Source organism: Dermochelys coriacea, chromosome 7 (genome assembly GCF_009764565.3).
Source record: "Dermochelys coriacea isolate rDerCor1 chromosome 7, rDerCor1.pri.v4, whole genome shotgun sequence".
NCBI classification, from domain to species: Eukaryota; Metazoa; Chordata; order Testudines; family Dermochelyidae; genus Dermochelys; species Dermochelys coriacea.
In genome coordinates this window covers 121,250,550-121,269,710 of record NC_050074.1, presented here as the reverse complement: position 1 = coordinate 121,269,710, position 19,161 = coordinate 121,250,550, and the positions used below count along the sequence as shown (strand labels likewise).

The 19,161-nt window shown below is 44.6% G+C and overlaps 1 protein-coding gene across 5 annotated transcripts in view; it reads right to left on the bottom strand.

Moving 5' to 3' along the window:
- The window catches only part of CFAP43 (cilia and flagella associated protein 43), an 88,244-nt gene that overhangs the window by 28,658 nt on the left and 40,425 nt on the right, over positions 1 to 19,161 (bottom strand). For 4 of the 5 annotated variants that reach the window (XM_038409715.2, XM_038409716.2, XM_038409718.2 and 1 more), the window contains exons 20-24: positions 16,985 to 17,062; positions 14,733 to 14,858; positions 14,097 to 14,201; positions 10,808 to 10,924; positions 10,221 to 10,433 (exon numbers count right to left, since the gene is read on the bottom strand). In XM_038409715.2, the coding sequence (XP_038265643.1) occupies positions 10,221 to 10,433; positions 10,808 to 10,924; positions 14,097 to 14,201; positions 14,733 to 14,858; positions 16,985 to 17,062 (639 nt within the window). The remainder of the gene's footprint in view (positions 1 to 10,220; positions 10,434 to 10,807; positions 10,925 to 14,096; positions 14,202 to 14,732; positions 14,859 to 16,984; positions 17,063 to 19,161) is intronic. The other variant, XM_038409721.2, reaches the window with a different exon arrangement.

Genomic DNA, 19,161 nt, shown 5'->3' with positions numbered 1-19,161 from the left:
ATCCAAAGGTGGAGTAGGTACACGCACTTCGGGATAAAAGTTCTTGATAACCATAAGAAAATGTTTGGTGATCAGATAGGCAAATATCAATGTCTGGTCGATATTGTGGTGAAAAGCATTAATAGCCTGTGAGATGTACCTAGATCGAGCTAATGGAGTGTCCAGATGTCTTTAGTCCTAAGATATAGTCCAATACCAAGGGTAGGAGTGCGGAAATGGCACTAATTTGTTTGTTCTGGCACCATATGTGAAATATCTTCCATTTATGAAGGTAAGTATTGTGTGTGGTTGTCCTTCTGTTTAGTCATATGTCTTTAACTTGTTCCAAACATGCCAGTTCATCATGATGGAACCATATAGCAGTCATACTCTGAGATGAAGTCTCTCCAGGTATGGGTGGTGAACCCATCCGGCATCCTGTGATAGAAGGTTTGGCAGAGGTGGAAGGGTGTGTGATGCGCATACCATCATCTGCAATAGGTACGAGTACCAAGTCTGCGTGGGCCACATTGGGGCGATCAATATGACTTTGGCCTCATTGGTATATATTTTGTGTATCACCCTCGATAACAGAGATTGGGGGAATGTGTATCACAAGGGTGCTGAGGAGGAAGGCATCCCCCAGGGATTGGGGCCCCAAACCTGTTCTTGAGCAGAATTGTGGGCATTTGTAGTTTTGGGATGTTGCGAAGAGGTTGATCGGTGGGTCACCCTAGTGTTTGAAGAATTATGTTCTGTAGGACCATATTGTTTAGTTCCCATTCGTGATCCTGTGAAAATTCTCTGCTCAGCGTATCTGCTGTAGTATTTTGACAACCTGGAAAGTATGAGGCTGAGATTCTGACATTGTGCCGGATACAGAATAGTTTCATAGCTTCGGTGCATAGGGAGTGCAAATGCGTCCCTCCCTGTCGGTTTATAATAAAACATGCAGGCAATGTTGTCTGTCATTATCTGTATTGTGACAAAGTCAGGCCGGATAGCTGCAAAAGGGTTCTTGAAGGCTGATATGTTAGCCCTAGGATGTTAAAGACCCTTTTTCCTACAAGCTGAGAAGGGGTTACCTCAGATCAATTAGGGACACCTGAATCCAATTAAGGGTTGCCTGAAGCCTTTAAAAATCCCTCCTCCAGGCAGAAAAAAGGGGGGAGAGAGAGAGACAGGCTAGTGGCAGCAGGGAAATAAGCTTCTCCAAGGTGACAGGCTGTGCTCCTTCCCACAGGGGAACAGCCAAACTTGAGTGCCTGCTAAAGGAAGGACTGACACCCCAGGGCAAGCAACAGAACAACACACTGCCCCAGCAAGGGGTCAGAGAAAGGTATCTCCCTTTGTTTTTGTGTTTATAGGACTGTTTCCTTTTTGTTTGATGAAGGATTGTGCCATAGGCCAACCCTGGGACCTACCTTGAAAACATGGCCAAAGAAGCACAGAAGAGGGAAGACAAACACTGCCCAGGGTGGGACTGATTTACCCCAGACCCGCCATTGCCAGAGAGGGAAGTGCCTTGGAAGTGCCTTGCCACAATATATTCTCATTCCTGATCAATGGCAAGAAATGCAAGCCTGCGTTGCGAACTGCATGCAATTCTAAAAGGTTTGTGTGTTACAGAGTCTCGGAGGAAGACCACCTGCCCTGAATTGTGTGGTGTTGTAGACGGGCTCCCCAGCCTATCAAGGAGGCATCGGTTGTGATTATTATTGAAGGAGGAGTCTGGATAAAAGGGACTCCCGTGCACAAGTTGGTTTGCGTCCAGCGGTGTAGAGTCTGACTTTAATCGGCATTGCCAGGCGTCTGTTTAGGCTGTGTTTATGTGATACATAGATGGTTCTTTGCCAGCCCTGAAGACAGTGCATGTGAAGATGCACATGTCGTACCATGAATGTGGTTGCCACCATATGTCCTTATAGTTGGAGGCAGGTTCGGGCCAATATGCGTGGACACTTTAGTGACAAAGAAATGAAGTTGGTTGGAGCGATGAACCTGTTCGTTGGTAATAACGCTCTGGCTTCCAGAGAGTCTAGCTGGGCTCCAATGAAGTCTAACATCTGTATGGGGTTTAGAGTTGATTTTTGTATGCTTATCTGTAAACCCAGTCTCAGGAAGAGGTTGAGTGTCCTGTGAGTAATGTTGAGGGCGTCCAAGTGGGAGTTTTTAATAGACAATAGTCCAGATAGGGGAGTATTATTACCCCTTGTTTGTGGAGATGTGCCACAGCGAGCATTTTGAAGAACACTCGCAGTGCTGTCAAGAGACTAGGCCCTGGTCTACACTACGAGTTTAGGTCGAATTTAGCAGCATTAGGTCGATTTAACCCTGCACCTGTCCACACGACCAAGCCTGTTTTGTCGACTTAAAGGGCTCTTAAAATTGATTTTTGTACTCCTCCCCGGCAAGGGGAGTAGCTCTAAAATCGACCTTGCTGGGTCGAATTTGGGGTAGTATGTACGCAATTTGACGGTATTGGCCTCCGTGAGCTATCCCAGAGTGCTCCATTGTGACCGCTCTGGACAGCGCTCTCAATTCAGATACACTGGCCAGGTAGACAGGAAAAGCCCCGGAAACTTTTGAATTTTATTTCCTGTTTGGCCAGTGTGGCAAGCTGATCAGCAGAGGTGACCATGCAGCGCTCATCAGCACAGCTGACCATGGAGTCCCAGAATCGCGAAAGAGCTCCAGCATGGACTGAATAGGAGGTACTGGATCTGATTGCTGTATGGGGAGAAGAATCTGTGCAGGCAAGAACTCCGTTCCAAAAGATGAAATGCCAATATATTTGCCAAAATCTCCAAGGGCATGATGGATGGAGGCTATAACAAGGACAGACAGCAGTGCCGCGTGAAAGTTAAGGAGCTGAGGCAAGCCTACCAAAAAACAAAGGATGCAAACGGTCGCTCCGGGTCAGAGCCCCATACATGCCGCTTCTATGATTAGCTGCAAGCAATTTTAGGGGGAGCCCCTACCACTTCCCCACCACTGTCTGTGGACACCTGCAAGGGGGGAGTCTCATGCAACAGGGATGACGATTTTGTGGATGATGAGGAGGAGGAGGTTGAGGATAGCGCACACCAGGCAAGCAGAGAATCCCTTCTTCCCGGCAGCCAGGAACTGTTCATCACTCTGGAGCCAATACTCTCCGAGCCCTCCCAAGGCGGGCTCCCAGACCATGAAGCTGGAGAAGGCACCTCTAGTGAGTGTACCTTTGTAAATACAATACAGGGTTTAAAAACAAGCATGTTTAGTGATTAATTTGCCCTGAAGACTTGGGATGCATTTGCAGCCAGTATAGCTACTGGAAAAGTCTGTTAACATGTCTGGGGATGGAGCAGAAATCCTCCAGGGACATCTCCATGAAGCTCTCCTGGAGCTACTCTCTGGAGCTACCCTCAGGAAAGTGATATCATTCATGATCACCTGGTTGAAATACGGGAAATTTGTTTAAGGGGACATTCAGAGGTGCCCATTCCTGCTGGGCTGTTTGCCTTTGGCTGCAAAGAAATCATCCCTGCTGTTAGCCACACGGTGTGGGGAGGCCCATTAATGCTGAGCTCTTCGCGTTGGGCTGACAGGGATCTTTCCTGATACTAGCCATGCGGGGTGGTGGTAGTGGTGTGTGAAGCGATCATCCCAGAGAATTGGGGGGTGGGGGTTGGGTTGTGCTGCACATTCACCCTAAAACCACAGCCCCTCCTTTTAAATGGCCAACCCTCTGCCTTACCATGGTGGCCTGCAAGCTGAATTCTGTTGCCCAGCCGAGCGCATGTGATGTCTCACACCAAACCGGCAGGCACTCAATACAAGAGGCAAAATGCGACCTTGTACCAAAAGCACATGTGCTATGTAATGTGAATCGCTTGATTTAGTGTGAAATGGTCTTTGTTTTCTAAAATGTATCTTTTTAAATACTACTCTCCCTTTTTTTCCCTCCCACAGCTGAAAATGTTTCTATGCTCCCCCTATCATCTCCGTCCCAGAGGCTAGCGCAGATTAGAAGGCGAAAAAAAACGCACTTGCGATGAAAAATTCTCAGAGCTCATGCAGTCCTCCTGCACTGAAAAAGCTCAGCAGAATGCGTGGAGGCAAACAATGGCAGAGTCCAGGAGAGCATTAAATGAACGTGATGAGAGGAGGGAAAAGCATGATGAAAGGAGGCAGGATGCAATGCTGAGTCTAATGGGGGAGCAAACTGACATGCTCAGGCATCTGGTGGAGCTGCAGGAAAGGCAATAGGAGCACACACTACCGCTGCAGCCCCTGTGTAACCGCCTGCACTCCTCCCCAAGTTCCATAGCCTCCTCACCCAGATGCCCAAGAACACTGGGGGTGAGGCTATGGGCACCCAGCCACTCTACCAGAGGATTGCCCAAGCAACAGAAGACTGGCATTCAATAAGTTTTGAACTGTAGTGCGGTCTTGTCCTTCCCACCTCCCCTCATCCACCACCCCACCTGGTGCTTTCCTCCTCACCCACCCCTCCTGGGCTACCTTGCAAGTTTTCCCCCTATTTGTGTTATGAATTAATAAAGAATGCAAGATTTTGAAACAATAATGACTTTATTGCCTCTGAAAGTGGCGATTGAAAGAGGGAGGTCAGTTGGCTTACAGGGAAGTAGAGTCACCCAAGGGGGCGGATTTTCATCAAGGAGAAACAAAAAGAACTGTCACACCGTAGCCTGGCCAGTCATGAAACTGGTTTCCACGTCTTCTCTGAGGCACAGGGCACCCAGCTGTGCTCTTCTAATCACCCTGGTGTCTGGCTGCAAGTAATCGGCTGCCAGGCAATTTGCCTCAACCTCCCACCCCGCCATAAACGTCTCCCCCTTACTCTCACAGATATTGTGGAGCATACAGCAAGCAGCAAATCAATGGGAATATTGCTTTTGCTGAGGTCGAACCTAATCAGTAAACTGTGCCAGGGAGCTTTTAAATGTCCAAATGCACATTCTACCACCATTGCATTTGCTCAGCCTACAGTTGAACTGCTCCTTACTACTGTCCATGGTGACTGTGTATGGCTTCATGAGCCATGGCATTAAGGGGTAGGCTGGGTCCCCAAAGTCAACTATAGGCATTTCAACATCCCCAACGGTTATTTTCTGGTCTGGGAAGTAAGTCCCTTGCTGCAGTGGTTCATACAGACCAGAGTTCCTGAAGATGCAAGCGTCATGCACCTTTCCCAGCCATCCCACGTTGATGTCGGTGAAACATCCCTAGTGATCCACCAGTGCTTGCAGCACCATTGAAAAGTACCCCTTGCGGTTTACATACTGGCTGCCAAGGTGGTCCAGTCCCAAGATAGGGATATGCGTTCCGTCTATCGCCCCACCACAGTTTGGGAAATGTGCAGGTCATAGTGGATGGCTTTGCTGTAATGGGTTCCTTGAGTCACTACCCTTGATAGCAGCAGCTCAGCGATTGCGTTGGCTACTTGGATCACAGCAGCCCGCACAGTAGATTTACCCACTCCTTATGCATGCGAAAGTTTCACAGCCACTGGGAATCATCCCAGACCTGCAACACTATGCGGTCCCACCAGTCTGTGCTTGTTTCCCAGGCCCAGAATCGGCATTCCACAGCATGAACCTGCCCCATTACCACCATGATGTCCAAATTGCCAGGGCCTGTGCTTTGAGAGAAGTCTGTGTCCATGTCCTCATCACTATCGTGATCGCGCTGTGGTCGCCTCCTCACCTGCTTTTGCAGGTTCTGCACATACTGCAGGATAATGCGCGAGGTGTTTGCAATGCTCACAACAGCAGCAGTGATCTGAGCGGGCTCCATGCTTGCCGTGGTATGGCATCTGCAGGAGAGCAGAGTTGCAGCGGAAGTGGTGGATGACGACGGATGCCACGAGAATAGATATTTATACAGAACGACAAGAGGATCTACGAGGTGGATTCATGGCACCAGGAGAGCACAGTTGCAGCGAAAGCGGTGGATGTCGATGATGGTTAACAGTCCTACTGCACCGTCTGCTGACGGCAGTATGGCGTCTGCATGGAAAAAAGGCGCGAAACGATTGTCTGCCATTGCTTTCATGGAGGGAGGAGCAACTGACAACATGTGACAATGTTTTTGCCCCATCAGGCATTGGGAGCTCAACCCAGAATTCCAAAGGGCAGCGGAGACTGCAGGAACTGTGGGATAGCTACCCACAGTGCAATGGTCCGAAAGTCGACGCTAGTCACAGTAGCGAGGACACACTCAGCCGACTTAATGCGCTTAGTGTGGACATACGCAATTGACTGTATAAAATTGATTTCTAAAAATCAACTTCTATAAGATTGACCTAATTTCATAGTGTAGACATACCCTGAGAGGCAGAACTTTGTATTGGTATTGTTCTGTTCCCAGAGTAAGCCTGAGAAACCACTTGTGAGCAGGGTATATGGTAACATGGAAATAGGGGTCTTGGAGGTCGAGGGCTGAAAACCAGTCTCCCTGTTCCAGTCCTGGTATTATTGTTGCTAGTGTCACCATTTGGAACCACTGGACCTTTACAAATCTGTTGAGTTTTCCCGAGGTCTATAGTAGTCCTCCATCCTCTGCTCTTTTTCTGGGCTAAGTAGTACTGGGAATAAAAGTCCTTCCCTCAGTGTTGAGATGGTACTGGTTCTATGGTGTCTAGATGTAATAGGTGGTTTACTTCCTGCCGTAGAAGTTGTTTGTGAGAGGGGTCCCTAAAGAGGGACTGGGGATGGAGATGAACTGCATCACACAGCCTTATGGATTATTTCTACAACCCATTTGTCTGTGGTGATGGAATTCCATGCCAAATAGAAAGGGGTCAAACAGTGGCCAAAATGGGGGATGGACAATGACTGGTGGGTGGAGCACTGGTGGGTGGAGGAGGTTGCTCGGACGCTCAGCCAAACTCTCAAAATTGTTGTTAAGCAGAGGATGGTTGAGAAGCAGATGATTGAGGTGGATGTGATCGACACCTCAAAGGTCTCTGCCTCTGTTGCTGTGTCTTGTAGTGTCTCTGTTGTTGAGTGTATGGGGCATATCATGCATAGGCACTGACTCTTGGGTGCTCCGGGCTGGAGCATCCATGGGGAAAAATTGGTGGGTGCTCTGCACCCACGGGCAGCTCCCACCCCACCCCAGTTCAACTCTGCTCTGCCTCCTCCCCTGAGCGCGCCGCTGCTCCGCTTCTCCCCCTAGCTCCCAGTGCTTGCCATGCGAAACAGCTGTTTTGCAGCGGCAAGCGCTGGGAGGGAGGGGGAACGCAGCACACTCCGGGAAGAGGTGGGGCCGGGGTGGGGCGAAGTTGAGGAGGGGACTTTGGGGAAGGGGTTGTGTGGGGGCAGGGCAGAGGCGGAGCCGGGGGCGAGCACCCACTGGTGCCTGGAAAAGATGGCACCTATGATATCATGTGCTCTGGTACGGATAATATCTACCCTGTTTTCTGTTCATTGCAGGCGTGTATATCCCCAATATGCAGAGAGATGCCTAAGAGTCCTTCAGGGTGTGGAGGGCTTCATCTCTCCTCGAGGCAAACAGTTTCTGGCCATCAAATGGGAGGTCCTCCACTGTGGACTGTACTTCCTTGGGCAAACAGGACAGGTAAAGCCATGACGCTCGGCACATAACAATGACTATGGCTGCAGATCGTACCACTGCATCTGCCTCATCTAGGGATGCCTATGGGACGGTTCTGGCCAGAAGTTGACCCTTAGTTAAAAAAGATTTGATTTGGTCCCTTTTCTCTTCTGGGATCTGATTAATAAATTCTGCAAGTTTGGAGTAGTTTACATGGTTGTCCTTTATCATTAATGCTGTGTAACTGGCAATTTGAAATTGTAGGGTTGCTGATGAGGCCTTGTGGCCAAAAAGGTCTAGTTGTTTCCACTCCTTGTCTTATGGAGTGGATCTATATTGTTATTGCTACTTGAGTGGTTGACAACTAGAGAGTTTGGTGCTGGGTGGGAAAATAAAAAGTCTATCCCTTTTGAGGGACATAATATTTTTTATCGGCTCTCTTGCAGGTAGGCTGCATTGTTGCCGGGGTGTGTCATATGTTTTTGGCTAGTTCCATGAGCGCATTGTTTATTGGAAGTGCTATTTTTGAAGCCAATAAGGTTTGCAGAATGTCTAGCAACTTATGTTGGGACTCTGGGACCTCCTCTAGAGGGATCTCTAGGCCATCCGCAACTCTCCTGAAGGGTTCTTGAAAGTGTTTGAAATTGTCCGTGCCTGTGGATGGTGGAGGCATTATGGCCTCATCTGGGAAAGAGGAGGAAATATTGGCAGGTGGTGTCCTGTCCTGTTCCAGGGCTTCCTCTTGTTCCCTGTAGGGGCTTGGGATATTGCCTCCTGTATGCAGCCCAGGGGTCCCAATAAGGCCAGTGTGTTGGGAATGGCACAGGTAGAGGGATCCACAGGTGGCCATACCAGGTCTCGGTGTCAGGTCCGGTATGTGGTCTCGGCCATACAGGTGACCCTATTGCAGTAGATTGGACAGGAAAGGAATGGTGCAATGAGATAGACACCCTGCTGCTCATTATCCTCCTCCTTGCAGGAAAATGGAGGGGCCAGTGGTGAAGCAGCTTGGCCTGGTACCGTGCATACCGGGGATATGTCAGTGCCGAAGAGCAGGGATTCAGGTGCTGATGATACAAGGAAGTTCTTGTGTTGTGGAAAATGGCATAGTGCTGATGGTTTTGGTGCCAAAGTGTTCGGTTCCGACAGTGCTGTTGCAGCTGCAGACGCTGGACAGCTGTGTGCTCTGCGTTGTCAGAGCAGGTGGTGGTGCCATAGTCTGGGGGAGAGTCTCGGTGCTGTGTCTTTTGGCAGTTCCATCGACCATACTGCAACGGAGGAGATGGGCTTTTGTTTGCCTCTTGACTCAGAGTCTTCAGGTTTGGGTTTGGCAGATGTCACAGCACGGGCAGTACCAGAGGATCCTGGTGCTTCATACGTACTCAGCTGTGATGTGGTCGGTACTAAGGATAAAGAATGAGCCAGAGACTGCTTCTTTTTCAGTGGCTCTTTCGAAGGAGAAGTTGCTGCTCTTTTCTTCGTTACTCTTTTTGAGGTTCTAGTGCAGGGGTTGGCAACATTTGAGAAGTGGCATGCCAAGTTTTCATTAATTTAAGGTTTCGTGTGCCAATAATATATTTTACATTTACAGGGGCTGGCGGCTGGAACCCCAGACTGGCAGCGGGCTGAGCGGCGCCGGCGGCCAGGACCGCTCAGACCGCTGCTGGCCCTGGGTTCCATTCATCCAGGCTGGCAGCAGGCTGAGTGGGGCCAGCAGCCGGGACCCTCTGCTGCTGGTCTGGGGTTCCAACTGCCGGCCCCTGCCAGCTGGTGTCCCATTCATCCAGGCCGGCAGCAGGCTGAGCAGGGTCGGCGGCTGGGACCCCAGCTGGCAGCAGAGTGCCGCCAAAAATCAGCTTGCGTGCCACCTTTGGCGCGCGTGCCGCAGGTTGCCAACCCCTGCTGTACAGGGTTGTACAGTATAGTGTACTGTACTTTATGGGCGATTTAAGGGATTTTCAAGGGTAATTTTGACTATATGCGATTTTCATCTCTGGCGCTGGCTGACTTTAGAACCTAACCCACGCGCAAGATGTGACTCACTTGTACTAGTGGAATGGAAAGAGTGTTATCACCATATGATGAGACTATATAATCTGTTTTTCCCCAAATACAGAATAGAAATATTTATTGCATATTTCTATATTTTTTGCATTATTATTGATAATTCTACCATTTCCATCTAGTAAGGTAACAATATAAATTCGTTGTCAGGATCTTTTTGTTCCTAATATATTTTAAAAACTCCTTCTCATTGTCCTTAACTCTGCTGGCCATAGATTTCGACTTGTGTCCCTTTATTTCCCCTTATCAATGTTCTACAATTGCTAGCATATAATTTATATTCATTTCTATCAACTTCCCCTTTCTTCCATTTGTTATATATTATATTTTAATTTTGTATAGCTACTTCACTTCCCATCTAAACCATAACCAGCAAAGCCTTCTTCCTCAGTTGTGGGATTGTGGCTTTTTAGGCATCTAGTAAGGAGTTCTTAAATAATAGAGATATCTAGGGATTTAAACAAGGTGGAGTAACGAGCTGGGAGGAAAAGGAAAACTTTCTTTCATTCAGCAGAAAAGTATATTGCTGAGAGAGTATGTAACAGTGACTCTGATTGGCTGAGAACCTGCACGTGTGGTAGTATCAATGCAGTAACACAAACGTATGAAGAGGTCACCTGCAGTAATATGATCTGGTTAATCTTCTCCTCCCTGGTGTGCAGGTCCATTTGGTGGTATAAGATGGATGTGTCTCCCCCAAACTGAGCACTCAGGCTCCCAATCAGGGAATTGGAGGGGGCCTCATCAGTCACAGGTTCTTCTTCCACCTTCTCCCCTTCCTCCTTAGGTGGTACAGCCTGAAGCTGAAACTCAACAGTCTCCTTCCGAATCTGAATATCCAAAAACACAGCAGGTTGATCAACTATATACATTATCTCAGAATCATCTGTGTAGAAAAGGCCCCTTAGTCCTTCCATTTATAGCTAATAGGATTCCAAAAAGTAAATCCATTCAAGAGGTCCAATTCTACAATTAACCCCTAGTTCTAGGATGTAGACAAAATGCTTAAAATTAAATATATTTTTGTACTAAAATACCCAATGCCATTTGTTTTAGTTTCTTCTTTAAGTTTTATTTGGGATACTAATGGAGCTTAGAAACAAATGCCTACCTGTTTAAGCATAGGTAAGACGTTCTTGAAGGAGGCCTGGAGTTAACATCTCTTCCTACTTTTTTGGGGGAACTGAGAGGAGTGAGATTGTACCTTAAAATCAGCTGACTCGAACTTCTTTAACTGCAGGACCGTTTCCAAGGCTTCCAACTCTTCTTTACTACGTTCTTTCATTGGGTAATTTTTCACCTCATAGGCTGCATGGAAGCACTTGTAAAATGAGATAAAAAGACTAAAATAAAATTTCCCCAGTTAAAACATCATTCAGTTCAGCTGTACTCCAAGTTGGGCAAACAGTTACAGTGATTCGGCTTTATTGCTATAATTAAATTGAGAAGTAATCATGAGCAATATAAAATACTGGAGGTCTTTAGAAGTTAAAAAAATTGAATTAAAATGTATTCAAAATTAAAAAAAAATAAATATAAAACCCTTCAAGAACCTGACCCTGTGCTCCTTACTCAGGGAGTTTTACTGGAATTAGAGTGCAGGACTGAGGCTTAGGTTTGCCCTATCCTTGGGATCTTCTGAGATCTTCTGTTTATTTGTCCAATCATTGTCCTTCTGTTTAATTTATAGGCTCAGCTGGGGTGGGATTTGCCTTTCTTTGTGTTTCTAGTTGTACTTAACAAATAATACAAATATAATAGCAGTTAGCCTTGGTAAATGCTAATCTGCTTCAGAAGCTCCTTGTTCTAGCAAACTGCATAAAGGAATTCTGTAACAAAATGGAATTTCAGGGTTCCTTGTTTTCAAATCAACATCCAATGCTCCTCAAACTCAGAGCTGCGCAGTTCTCCAACCTCTGGGGGGAAAATATCCAAGGGTTTCTATGTAGAGCTGGATAAAATTTTTCACATGAAAAATTATTCACTGTTATTCACTGAAAAATGCAGTTTTGGTTGACTCAAAACTATTTGGAAATTGTACCTGATAATTTTGGTTGAGAAAAAGTTTTTCAGAGCAACCTTTAGAAAAAGTGAGTGAATAGATTAGTTGATTCACATAATACAAATTAAAAACAGAACAAGGAGCAAAAGTAAATGAATAGATGAAATACTATTTTCTAGCACATTATTAGAACTGTATAACTAGATTCAATTTCAGAGTAGCAGCCGTGTTAGTCTGTATTCGCAAAAAGAAAAGGAGTACTTGTGGCACCTTAGAGACTAACAAATTTATTAGAGCATAAGCTTTCGTGAGCTACAGCTCACTTCATCAGATGCATTTGGTGGAAAAACAGAGGGGAGATTGATATACACACACAGAGAACATGAAACAATGGGTTTATCATACACACTGTAAGGAGAGTGATCACTTAAGATAAGCCATCACCCACAGCAGGGGGTAAAAGGAGGAAAACCTTCCATGGTGACAAGCAGGTAGGCTAATTCCAGCAGTTAACAAGAATATCAGAGGAACAGTGGGGGGTGGGGTGGGGGGGAGAAATACCATGGGGAAATAGTTTTACTTTGTGTAATGACTCATCCATTCCCAGTCTCTATTCAAGCCTAAGTTAATTGTATCCAGTTTGCAAATTAATTCCAATTCAGCAGTCTCTCGTTGGAGTCTGTTTTTGAAGCTTTTTTGTTGAAGTATAGCCACTCCTAGGTCTGTGATCGAGTGACCAGAGAGATTGAAGTGTTCTCCAACTGGTTTTTGAATGTTATAATTCTTGACGTCTGATTTGTGTCCATTCATTCTTTTACGTAGAGACTGTCCAGTTTGGCCAATGTACATGGCAGAGGGGCATTGCTGGCACATGATGGCATATATCACATTGGTAGATGCGCAGGTGAACGAGCCTCTGATAGTGTGGCTGATGTGATTAGGCCCTATGATGGTATCCCCTGAATAGATATGTGGACAGAGTTGGCAACGGGCTTTGTTGCAAGGATAGGTTCCTGGGTTAGTGGTTCTGTTGTGTGGTGTGTGGTTGCTGGTGAGTATTTGCTTCAGATTGGGGGGCTGTCTGTAAGCAAGGACTGGTCTATCTCCCAAGATCTGAGAGAGCGATGGCTCGTCCTTCAGGATAGGTTGTAGATCCTTGATGATGCGTTGGAGAGGTTTTAGTTGGGGGCTGAAGGTGATGGCTAGTGGCGTTCTGTTGTTTTCTTTGTTGGGCCTGTCCTGTAGTAGGTGACTTCTGGGTACTCTTCTGGCTCTGTCAATCTGTTTCTTCACTTCAGCAGGTGGGTATTGTAGTTGTAGGAATGCATGATAGAGATCTTGTAGGTGTTTGTCTCTGTCTGAGGGGTTGGAGCAAATGCGGTTATATCGTAGCGCTTGGCTGTAGACAATGGATCGAGTGGTATGATCTGGATGAAAGCTAGAGGCATGTAGGTAGGAATAGCGGTCAGTAGGTTTCCGATATAGGGTGGTGTTTATGTGACCATCGCTTATTAGCACCGTAGTGTCCAGGAAGTGGATCTCTTGTGTGGACTGGTCCAGGCTGAGGTTGATGGTGGGATGGAAATTGTTGAAATCATGGTGGAATTCCTCAAGAGCTTCTTTTCCATGGGTCCAGATGATGAAGATGTCATCAATGTAGCGCAAGTAGAGTAGGGGCATTAGGGGACGAGAGCTGAGGAAGCGTTGTTCTAAGTCAGCCATAAAAATGTTGGCATACTGTGGGGCCATGCGGGTACCCATCGCAGTGCCGCTGATTTGAAGGTATACATTGTCACCAAATGTGAAATAGTTATGGGTCAGGACAAAGTCACAAAGTTCTGCCACCAGGTTAGCCGTGACAGTATCGGGGATACTGTTCCTGACGGCTTGTAGTCCATCTTTGTGTGGAATGTTGGTGTAGAGGGCTTCTACATAGATTCAATTTGAATCCACATCTCCTGCCTCACAGATGTGTAATCACTAGACTATACAGTCGTTCTCAGGCCCAATGAATATTTAAGCAATTATACAAAGTGGAACAGGTTCAACAGGAGAGACTGAGAGCAACCCACCCCAGTATAACTCACTCACCTGGCAGGAGGGAGCTCTGAGTTAAAAGTTCCTGCTACAGAATGGGGATTCAAACCTGGGTCTCCCACATCCCAGGCAGGTGCTCTAGCTACTGGGCTAAAGATTAAAAGGGGGAATGTATGCATACATGTTATCTGAAGCTGGCTCAGAACAGACTTTGCTGACAAATTCCAAACATTTTCAAAACAAACTGAGTATTTTTCCTGGATTTTTTGGTTTTCTGGCTGAACTGAAAATATTCACTCAGCTCTGGCTGTGTGTGTTTTGGGAAGCAGCAGGTTCATTCCCATATGAGCTGCAAGCCCAAATTGTGGTAAGTTTCCTGCACACTTAACCTCAATACCTTTATGAGTCCCAAACTACAGGGGAAGGTATGAAATAAAATGACAGTAGAAGTTACCTTAATTGCACGACCTTTTATGGACATGGAGTCCCAGCATTCCTTTTTGATGATGTCACGCAGATAGCACTTGGCTAGATTCTCCATCTCAATCTCCTTCCTTACCTTTTGGGATTTTGGGGGGGGGCGGGAAGGGGGAGCAGAGGGAGAAAGAAGGATGGGATGCAAAATAAAGCAATTTTCAATAGGTCCCTCAAGTAAACATCACAGACGTTCTGCATTACTAGTACTCAGCACTAAAACCACTGTAGCACTTTGCATCTTCAAACCACAACACAGATATTAAACTAACATTTTAAGGAAGAAAAAGGCAGAGAGGTTAAGTGATGTGCCCAAGGTCTATGTGGGAATGTCAGGGATTAGAACTCAGTAGTTCTTGGCACAGACCATATTCTCTACACAAATTTGGTTTTTGACTGCAAGATAGGTTAAATAACCAACCTGATCCGTTCATTTCAAGATCTTTCATAATGCTAATTTATTTAATTTATTTATTTACAGTTGGGCAATCACATTTATGCTGCTTCTTAATTTTACACCTTACAAAACTTTTCTGCTTGGATTTGCTCCTTTCGTGCTCTCTCTCCTTTGCTCCTACCTAATCATCTAAAACAATTTCACGCCATACTACCATACCTTGGCCACTAATTGTTCACTCTCCACTTGCATCCTTTCCTGTTCTTCGATGTCCAGGTTGAATTCCTGCTGGTCCAGTCTCTCAATATCAGGCACCTGTTCATTTTCATACATCATTTCCTGAATCTGAATTTTATTTAAAAAGTACAGAGAGCAAAAGTGAATTCATCTGTATATGAATAGAAGGGATACTATTTTCTAGCACATTATTAGAACTGTGTATCAGATAAGAGCTGTTCTATGAATTATTAAACTTTTAACTACCCTCATGTAGATTTCACAATCTCAGCTGAAGAGGGTTGTATATACATGCGGGTTTATATATACATAAATATTTTTCTTCCTTTTTCTTTATGCTGGTTTAGAGGTGACATCTGAAAATAAGTGTCTGAGTTCCTTTTCAGAATGATTATTTATTGTACAGCATGCTCAGTATTCTGGCTATAAGCTTAAAAGAAATAGCTTATTTGCATTTTTGTATGGTTGTCTTAATTCATGTAACTTGAGTACCTTTCATAATATGAGTATGAGTTTGCCAACTTTCTAAAGAGGGAGATGCTTTATTTTTAGTACAGTGAAAATCACTTATGTAGATGTTAATAATAATAAATATCTATTTCTTCTGTTTGACAGCAGGCATTTTTAGAGATATTGTCAAAGGTGACAGACCCAAAATTTAACAGGTTTCAGAGTAGCAGCCGTGTTAGTCTGTATTCGCAAAAAGAAAAGGAGTACTTGTGGTACCTTAATAAATTTGTTAGTCTCTAAGGTGCCACAAGTACTCCTTTTTTTTCCAAAATTTAACCTCTCCTAAAAGTGAAACTCTTTTTTGCAGCTCTTGATCCTGAATTATCATTATTATCATCTACATTTTACATGCAGGGGGCTAAGCCACAGGTGTGTAGTGACTTGCCCACAGTCACAGGATAGGTCAGTGGCAGAGCTAGGAACAGAACCCAGGATTTCCCATTTCCCAGTCCAGAGCTTATCCATTGAATCACAAGGCCTGTAAAATTTAATTAAATACTACTGACTGTTACCCAAATTCAGCAATGCACTTTAGGTTATGCTTAACTTTAAGCACCTGCTTAAATCCATTCCTTTCAGCAAAGCACTTAGGCCTTGATGCAGTGAAGCATTCCTATTCAGAAAAGGCATTTAAATATGTACTTAGCGTTAGCATGTGTATTTAAGTCCCAGTGATGTCAAAGTTATGCTTTAAGTTAAAGTTAAGTTAATCATGTGCTCAAGTGCTTTCCTGAATCAGGGCCTGTAGGTTATGTCTACACTTTGAGCTGGGAGTGAGATTCCCAGCTCAAGGAGAAATACTCCCACTCATCCAGCTAGCATGTTAAAAACAGAATGTAGCCATGGCAGTGCAAGTGTCAGAAAGTACAAGCCACCCCGAGTATGTGGCTAGGATCTCATGTGGGTATGTACTCAGGGCAGCTACCTCTTCCTGCTGCTTGTACTGCCATGGCTACATTCTACTTTTAGCATAATACCTTGATCAGAACTAGCATAAGCATGTCTCCTCAGCCTGGGACTCACACTCCTACTTTGAAGTGCAGACATCATATACTCTTAGTTTCATTACAGTCAGGAACCTGCTTAGGCTCTTTGCTGAATCAGGGCCTATGATGTTGGACAACCCACAGCCAAAACAATTCAGGGTGATTGTTTCGGGATCAATTTTGCAAGGTGCTGAGTTTCCAGTGTCTTCGACTCCCATGTACATCAATAGGAGTTGAAAGCACAGAACACTTCAGAGGAGGCAGGCATCAACTTGCCAGATGGCGCCTTTGTTTGCAGGATTCATTTCTATTTTAGTACCCTTACTCTTTACAACCTGAGAAGTCAGGTAGAGCAGAGGGGCAGTGACATGTACACTAGTGAACCACACTAAAGGCCAGCTAGTAAGGCTCTGCCTTACAGACAGCAACGTGGAGGGGACAACAGCCTCTGCGTGTGGGTGGTGAGAGGACATGCAGGGGCCAGTACTAGGGGAAGTAATCTGCATAAGATATAGGGCTGACACAAATTACTCCCCTTTTGAAGTAAAAAGGAAACTCAAGTCTGGTTCCTGGTATGTTCCTAGTGCAGTGACCTATGTGCTATGACTTGCTCAGGGCTTGTGGCAAATGGAGCCTAGACCTGGTAGGTATTATTAAAGCATCCATGGAAGCAAACTAAAGGTGGAAGGTGTAACCAATTTCCCTGGAAGCAACTTGTGAACAGTCTCAAACACTCACAGTTTTACGGAGCTTTTTAATTCCTTTTTTCAGTTCTTTCCTCTTGTCAGCAAACTTCTTGATCTCTTCTTTGATGGCCTGGGGTGCAATAAATATATGATTGAAGGAAAAAAGTAGATGAGGAGAACAAGAAAAGAAAAGAAATGACTAAACATTTTACACATTTAAAGCCTGGAATTAAGGAGCGGATAGACAACAGCAAAAGATTCATTAAACTGTGCAGCATGTATAATCTGTGCATTGAGGGACACTTTTCCCTCATCATAGAAAACACAAACTAACATGGAGGTCAAATGATGAAATGACTGAGAAACAACTGGATCACATTGCCATCAGCAGACCACAGAGAAGATCGTTGCTAGATATTCAATCTTTTACAAGTGCTGATGTAAGAAGTTACCACTACGTTCTCATCGGAACAGTTAGCTTATCTTTTTAGCTTTATTCCAAGGAGAAAAGAGAGATGGTATTTGATGTGAAGATGTTTGACCCAGAAATCAGAAAGGTTTTTAAAATCCAGCTCATAAGGGGATTTCAGGAGTGATGGTTAATGAATGATGATATACAGGAACAATGGGCTCAATTCAAAGATGTTTTTTGGGAAGCTGCCACAACTTCATTCGAACCAAGAGGATCAAGGAAAGAAGAGTGAATACGGTCAGGAACATGGAGACTGACTGAGGAAAGAAAAGCCTTAAAAAAGAGGAAAGTACAGGCAACATAAGAACAATGTACATTATAACAGGAATATGTGAAGAAAGATGAAGTAAAAAAGTCATGTTGGATAGCTAAGAAAGAATAGCTTGATGAAAAAGCGAGAGAAGCTGAAGAAGCATCAGTGAGCGATGATTAAAACTATTTCAGATGTGTAGGCAATTTGTCATCACGGTTGCAGAGTCACAGTGGTATTATAAAAATCAAAAGATGAAAGACTGTTAACAATGAAAGTAAAACAAAATAAATGATGGTGAGAACATTTTAATGAAATGCTTACCCAGCCAGAGCTACCAATACTAATCGATGAATGCAAAGAAGGTAAAGAATTAAATATGTCACTGCTAGAAGTTTCAGAAGCAGAAATAAAAGAAGCAATTAGGTAGCTGAAAAATGGCAAAGCACCTGGTCAAGATAAGACAACTGCTGAAATGCTTAAAGCTAGGGAGGATGTGGTACTACATGAAATGCATAAACTTTCTAATACAGTTTAGGAGAAAATAATTCTATCCAGAGGATTGGAAGAAAGGTGTGATCTGTAAATTACCAGCAAATGGTGTGCAATAATTGGTGAGGAATAACACTACTTTCAGTATGTAGGAAAGTGTTCTGCAGTGTACTATTGAACAGAATCAAACTGGATATAGATGAAAAATTGCAAAATGAGCAAGCAGGCTTCAAACCAAAAAGATCATGTATAGATCACCTCTCTATCCTGAGATGACTGATTGAGAAAGGGCTTGCTTACCAGAGAAGATTAGTCTTGAATTTTATAGATTTCAACAAAGCTGATGACTGCATTCACAGAGAGTCACTATGGAAGATCTTGAGACAATATCGGCTTCCTAGAAAGATAGTTTGACCAATCACAATGCTGTATGAAGATTCAAAACACTGTGTAAGGACTGAAGGTGGAGATACCATTGGTTCTATATTGTCACTGAAGTACAGCAGCATTGCATTTTATCATCTCTTCTTTTCCGCATTGTTACAGATTATGTGATAAAAATAGCAACATCAAAGGAAGATACAAGAGTTATGTGGAACAGAGTAAAACTTCAAGATCTAAACTTTGCAGATGACACTCTTCTGTTGAACACAAGTGACGGTGCCATGAAAAAGACTCCCATCAATGTCAAATGCGAGTCTGCCAAAGTAGGATTAAGAATCCGCCAAAAGAAAATTAAAGTCATGATCGCTGAATGAGGAGACAGCAACGATGGTGGGTATGTGATTGATCGTGAAAAGTACGACATTGTTAACAAGCATGTATATCTTGGAGGCACATTCAGTGCTGGTGGGCAACTCCATAAGGAGTTAGAAGCAAGAAGTGGAAAGGCAAGTGGAGTTTTTTCAAGATCAGCAAATATCTGGAAAAATAAGGAGATTCACACAAGAACCAAGATAAAATTATATAATGTCACTTGTGATACTTACATTGTTGTATGCTTCTGAAACTTGGC